Source organism: Panicum virgatum, chromosome 1N (assembly GCF_016808335.1).
Source record: "Panicum virgatum strain AP13 chromosome 1N, P.virgatum_v5, whole genome shotgun sequence".
Lineage (NCBI taxonomy): Eukaryota > Viridiplantae > Streptophyta > Magnoliopsida > Poales > Poaceae > Panicum > Panicum virgatum.
In genome coordinates this window covers 63,268,098-63,275,087 of record NC_053145.1, presented here as the reverse complement: position 1 = coordinate 63,275,087, position 6,990 = coordinate 63,268,098, and the positions used below count along the sequence as shown (strand labels likewise).

The 6,990-nt window shown below is 47.7% G+C and overlaps 1 protein-coding gene across 1 annotated transcript; it reads left to right on the top strand.

Annotated features, from left to right (window-relative positions):
• Window positions 1-325: 325 nt before the first annotated feature.
• LOC120657350 (zinc finger protein 8-like) lies at window positions 326-1,474 on the top strand. The gene has a single exon (XM_039935651.1). The coding sequence runs from the start codon at window positions 534-536 to the stop codon at window positions 1,332-1,334; it is 801 nt and encodes a 266-aa protein (XP_039791585.1). The 5' UTR covers window positions 326-533; the 3' UTR covers window positions 1,335-1,474.
• The last annotated feature ends 5,516 nt before the right edge of the window (window positions 1,475-6,990 follow it).

The following is a 6,990-nucleotide window of genomic DNA, read 5'->3' as shown; positions in this document are numbered from 1 at the left end:
GCTTTAAGCCTAGGCCCGGTTTAGTTCCCACCCTATAAACCTCGTAAACACAAAAAAACCATTACAGCGAATGTTTCGACACATGCATGGAGTACTAAATGAAGTCTATTTATAAAACTTTTTGCATAGATGGGCTGTAAATCACGAGACGAATCTAATGAGCCTACTTAATCTATGATTTGCAACAGTGATGATACAGTAATCATCTGCTAATTATTGATTAATTATGAATTAATTAACATCATTAGATTCGTCTCGCGATTTACAACTCATCTGTGCAAAAAGTTTTGTAAATAGACTTCATTTAGTACTTCAAATTAGTAAGATTCAAAAAAAATTTGCGCTCCTCCTCCCCTCTCCGACCTCACGGCGCCCATCCCCTTAAAACTGCACCAACTCGTAGCCAAATTCTTGAGCGAGCTCACACACATACACCAATATACCAAAGCTGCTTGTCGCCTCACAACCTGCGACGGAGCCAGCAGCTCGCTAGCTAGCTGGAATTCTTGGTGGCAACAAGCCCGCAGCCGGCCATGGCCAAGTCACAGGAGGTGCGCAGCGTCGACTCGTTCTCGCAGCTGCCGTTCATCCGACCGGCCCCGGCGCCGGCGCCGCGGGACACCATCCGGTTGTTCGGCTGCGAGTTCTCCAACGACCAGAAGGTGCAGGCCAAGCAGGAGGCCATGGCCGATTCCCCGGGCGCGGCCAACGGCAGCACGGTCACGTCCGAGAGCAACGCCAAGCAGAGCGGCGGCGCCGCCGCCGCCGCGGCCGAGAGGAAGTTCGAGTGCCACTACTGCTGCCGCAACTTCCCGACGTCGCAGGCGCTGGGCGGGCACCAGAACGCGCACAAGCGCGAGCGCCAGAACGCCAAGCGGGCCCACCTCCAGGCCTCCCTCGCCATGCACCGCTACGTCCCCGGCCACATGTACGGCCTCTTCAACTACCACCACCACCTCGGCCGCTTCGACCAGCCGGCGCCGCTGCCGCCCCCGCCGCCGGCGCACTACCCGATGTGGACGAGCGCTAGCCCGCCGGGGCCGTACGGCGGAGGGCAAGGCTCCGTGTCGCAGCCAATTAACGGCAGCCCGGTGCCGGGGCTATGGAGGGTGCCGCCGCCCATGGAGAATTTTGGTATGACCGGCCGGCACGGCGCTGATACGGCCATCCTGGTCGAGCCGGCAGGGGAGGCAGCGTGCAAGGACGAGAAAGCGGTGGTGAGCTTGCTGTCCTCGTCGCCCTCGCTGTCGTCGTGCTCGTCCACGTCGCCGGAGAAGCTAGGTAGGTACGAATTGGGCCAGAAGGAGAGTGTTAGCTTGGACCTCCATTTGTAATTCTTGTGTTTAGGTTTCTTCTTGTTGGTTAGCAGTTGCAAGTGCATGTTAATTCTCATAGTTTTAAATAATCTCTACGTACCTTTTTTGCCGTACGTTTATGAAATTCAAGTTTAACTAGAGCTAGCTAGCTTATTTAAGATCTTATCAGAACTGTCTGTGTTTGGACTCTGGAGCGAGGGTGCACACAAACTACGACAGAATCTTGAAAATCTCTAAGAAATCCTTGTACAGTTTCAAAGAAAAATTCAAGAGTTCTAAACAAACTAAGCCCTTATTAATTAGTGGCATGATGCCAAGGAAAACTAGTTTGATCTAGTAGGTCTTTTTGCACGGAGAGAAGAGGGAAAATGAGGCCTAGAAAATGTAGAAGAAACGGCATCCACGGTAGATTGGAAATGTGTGGATCTGATAGCCTAAAAAAAGTATGGATCCAACACTGTCGTACATGGTCCCGTAGGCTAAGGTACACACATAATGTACATGACCTTTCTTTTTCGCACCCTGGCCCAACTATATATACGTCCGTCGTCGTCTGAATTGCTTTGTACAGAGATGGCTCTTTTTAGCATGTGCCCTGCCTGTTTCATGTACTTTCGGCTTCCTCATATAGATGTGTAATATAATTTACTAACGGCAGTTTGGCACGTGAAGGAAAAGGGCCGTCGATACTAACAGCTAACAGGGAATTTTAAAATTGGGAAAGGGGCATCTTCTTTCTGCAACAATGTACGGACAGAAAAAATCAATAAAAACATGGGAATTATTATTATTTGGTTCACTGCTCCGAACACAACATAAAGAAATGGAAAGAGACGACCAGTGCAAGTTGTTGTTTGATTTTTAGTCTTGCTGTTCTGCTTTACTGGAGTCACGTGACATCATCAATCAGTGGTTAAAGAGTATCATATATATCCCTAGACAAGGCATCAGTAGGGTAGGGTTAGCGCAGATATAGCAGAGCATGTTTACTGTAGCATTACTGTAGCAATCTAGTGTCTAATCACGTCCTAATTAGGCTCATTAGATTCGTCTCGCAATTTACAATCCATTTGTGTAATGCGATTTATTTTCCAACTATATTTAGTACACCATGCAAAACGATTTACAAAAAATTTGCATTTTGCGTTTTGGGATCTAAACACGGCCATACAAGCAAGTACTCAGTACATGTAGGCAAGATCCTGTATCACAATCATGGATTTCAACATAACAGTTGCACAGGCATCAAGACTCAAAGGCATGGCCTGCTTGCCTGTCATGCACAGCTTTAGATTGAACGAGCACAGTATTTTTCCCGGAATTCTAGCTAGCCCTCGTTTAGTTGCGCGTGTAAACATTTTAAAATAGATTCTTTTCACATTTAAAGTACTAAACATAGATTAATCACAAAACTAATTACAGAACTCGTCTGCAAACTACGAGACGAATCTAATGAGCCTAATTAATCTATCATTAGTGCACGGTTACTATAGTAATTTAGTGTCTAATTATGGCCTAATTAGACTCATTATATTCGTCTCGTAATTTACAAGCAAACTATGCAATTAGTTTTTTTTTATTTTATTTAGATTTAATACTCCATATATGTAAGATTCCTATTCGACGTGGTAGTTTTGGAATTTTGAATTTTGCAACTAAACCAGGACTCTGGTACGACTCGGTGTGTCCTAATGTCTCATGCATCGCCCCCAACAAATTGCGCAGGTTCCTGACATATTCTCTGCGGCGCCAGCTCGTCATTTTTTTCTTACTATAGTGTTCCTGACGTGTAGTGTGTCTGCACCACCACCCAAGTTACTAAACTTCCTGAAACTGAAGCACGTTACTGCTAATGCATCACTAGATCAAGGTAGCTTGGCAGCTTCTCTTCGATCAAGGATATCCGCGCGACGACATGGCAATTGCGAACGCAAATTTACACACCCAATTCCAATTGATCGATTCACCCAGCAACAAAGAAAAACTAAATTACCGCAGCTCATTCACGTGTTCCGCAATTGCAACAAAGTGGTGGCGGCATGCACTGTGCTTCTGTGTCTGTAGCATTGTGTGCAGTGGTCATCATCGTGCATGCATACCAAGATCGGGCGCTCTGAATTTTGAGTGGCCCGAAACACTTGAGAGGCGATCTGGGAAGTTCCAGGGGGACAACCGGACAAAGAAACCTCAAGCAACCAACGGACAAACCAAACGATGAGGCTGCTGCAGCACCTGCAGCTGCAGCTGCTGCTGCATAGCTACCTACTCCCTCCGTTCCAGAATATAAGTATTTGTTGACTTTTGCTGATTACGTTTGACCATTCGTCTTATTTAAAAAATTTATGAAAATATAAAAACAATTATAATATATTTAAAATATATACGATGATAAAACATATCATAACAAAATAAATAATATTTTCACAAATTTTTCGAATAAGATGTATGGTCAATCGTGAATCGCGGAAATTGATAAATATTTATATTTTGGGACGCAGAGAGTATCGAACTGGCGCGTGCATTCATGCACAGCACGGCAAGCGGAAGCTGCTGGTGGCTAGCTTCCTATGCCATCATGGTGCTATACTATGCATACACCAAGAAAGCTACAGGTCACTGAGAAGCCGTGGACGCACGCCCCGGACGCAGCGCGTGCCGTGTAGTAGTGTTCCCGCCCCGCGCAGCTCCAGCAGCAGTACCACCACACCACCGCTGCATCCAGTGGTGGTTGCCGGCCGGGCTGCCAGGGCCTGGACCAGCGCGCGCTGTACTTGGACAGCGCAAAGCCATACGCGCGCTGCGCGCAGAGATCAGATCGACCAGATCAGTAGTTAAGCTCGCACCCACCGCGCCCATGCGTCGTCATCTCGGCTGCTGGATGCATGCGGAGGCATGTGCGGTTTCAGACTTTCAGTGATCGAGATGATGATGCGTGCTGCAGTCTCGCCGTCGGGAGCGCCCAGATCTTTGTTTCTTCGTCCCGCGGTTGTTAACTTGTTATGCGTAAGAAAATGTTATGCGTTGTCGACGACCCATGGTGATCCGGTGATGGATGCGTGCATGTGCCCGGGAGGCGAGCCGTAACCGCGCCTCGGAATGCGCGTGGGCGCGGGCTCCATTGCCCGGGTCGGAGGGGGATTGATCGGTCGGCGCGGCGTGCAGTGCTCGCCGCTAGCGCCACCGCGTTCGCCCCTACAGATACAGAGCTCCCAGGCCGACATGGGCCGGCCGGCTGCGGCGCCAGCGCGCGCTCTGGGGCAGGTCGATCTGGCGAGAGGCGAGAGACCGATCGGGCGGAACCAAGTACAGCTGTAGCCTACCTACACGGTTACAGGGATTTGATAATGCGACGACGCATGCAGATGCAGTGCAGCGTCCGGACAGAGTCAGAGTGTTGCAGGGCCATGCATCTAGAGTCTGACGACAAGCAAGATGCATAAAGCCGGCCAGCTTAACCTTAAATGTACGGTCTCTGATCCCTCTCTTTTGGTAAGTGCCTCTGATCTCTTTTTGCATGCATGCATGCTGTGCATGGCACGGTTTTTGAAGGACGTGATAATGGGAGCCTGCAGCAGAGTCAGATGATGATCAGTTGTAAAGGGAGAGGGTACCACCACACCGCAGAATGCTGCAGCACGGTATGGTGACTGAAAGATTGTGCGCGCCATTTTGACGTCAACCCACCCAGAACTTTCAGTAACGAGCACAGCATTTTCAGTGCAATCTTGCAAACTGTTTGCAGAGACAACGATGTGAGAAACAAAAACTGTTTGCAAACTGATGGCATCGATCATCATTATTGCACTTAGGTTCATATGGACAATGTCCATCCATATATCTCAGAGTTGTAGGGCATATGCAGGTTGTAACTAGGCGCCCGGCTAGTCTAGTTTGAAGTAGCTCTTCAAATGGGTTCAAAACCAAACTATATCCACGCATTCATTCTCATTAGAAAAATTAATATTACCTACACCACTCCAAACCACCACCACCACAAACCAATCCAACCCAAATATTTCAGCTCATAATGTAATAACTATTAGCCAAACTATGGTTACAATCTAATAAGAACTCGTTTCTCCAAAATAAATTATATTGTAGATTTTGCCATACCGCTTTGCACAGAGTAGCTGTCAGTTATACTGAACCATCTCCAATAAATTTCGGTTAATTTTGATAAAATTTTATAGTGTGAACGCGAGGTTTTATTTCTAGGGTCCGGCTCTTGACGTGGGACCCACGTATAATTCTAGCACACTGCTTTGCATAAAGTAGCTGCTAGTTATACCGAGTCATCTCCAACAAATTTCAATCAATTTCGATAAAATTTTATAGTGTGAACGCGAGGTTTTATTTTTAGGGCCCGGTTCTTGACGTGGGACCCACGTGTAATTCTAGCCACGCTGCTTTGCACAGAGTAGCTCCTAGTCATATTGAGTCATCTCCAATAAATTTCAGTCAATTTCAATAAAATTTTATAGTGTGAACGCGAGGTTTTATTTCTAGGGTCCGGCTCTTAACGTGAGACCCACGTGTAACTCTAGCCACACTGCAAATTGCAGACAAACTACGGGCGCAAATTTCTTCCGTGTCCATTTGCAGATCATCTTCCAGGCCCAAAATGTGTACCTTAGGCCCAATCATTGCTCTAAGCGACCACCACAATGCAACGAGGTCCAAGGGGAATTCTGGCAACACGAATGGGCCAGTTCCAGCCCATTATATGCCAGTCCCACACCATGGGTTCCATTACAGTTTCAGGCAGCGGAGCACCGAGCAACCCTAAAAATAATAAATTAAAAAAAAACTGAGCACCGAGCTCAACACAATGAGAGCTCAAGCCGACGACAAATTGCTGAAGCTCTTAGACGCCACGCCACGAAAAGCTGGTGCGTTTGACATGGAAGGAGTTTCAAAAAAAAGACATGGAAGGCACGCACGGCGAGCAGGTCATCACGGCAGCACGCTACGTTTTTTCTTCGTGCCCGCGTGCATCTCACCTCACTCCCATACCGTACGTACTTCCTATCGTGCCGCGACTCTCTCGCGCGCGCACGTACGGTCTCACGGAGAACCTGCTGCGAGGTCCAGCGTACCTTTCGCCGCGTCGCGGTCGGTCGCGAACGACCTGGCTTAATTTAGTTAACTCGTATCTACTTTTGGTGGGCGTGCACATCAGGCATCAGCTTACGATCGAGATCGTGACCGCCTGACCGGAGCTAATGACCAGATGTGATTTGCTCAAATCGAATGCACACATTCAGGCTCCCACGCCCTCGGATCTGGACACGGCGATGATGGATCGCTGGAAAATCTCAAGTCCCATTCGATCGTTGTTTGGGCAGGTCACTTGCCAATGGGATCTGAATAATGTCGGTTGAGATGTGTTCAGCCATCTGTGGCCTGGCTAATCGTAGCAGCTATATTGTTCTGAAGAAGTCCTTCAATCAAGACAGCTAGGCACTTTTTTTAAGACATATAATTGAGACTGAGACAAGGAAGACCAATCACTGCCCCACTCATTTCGCATCACTTTTTTTTAGTGTCGCACGTGATGAGTGTCCCGATCAGGTAGATTTTGTTTGGCACATTACTATCTTGTACAGTGCAGTAACCAATCAGGTGTCTAGTTCATACTAGATATCACTATGAATTAAATAGCTCTGGAACTTCT

Bases quoted from the DNA above. Each gene is read 5' to 3' on its own strand.
- LOC120657350 (XM_039935651.1), top strand. From the start codon at position 534: ATGGCCAAGTCACAGGAGGTGCGCAGCGTCGACTCGTTCTCGCAGCTG.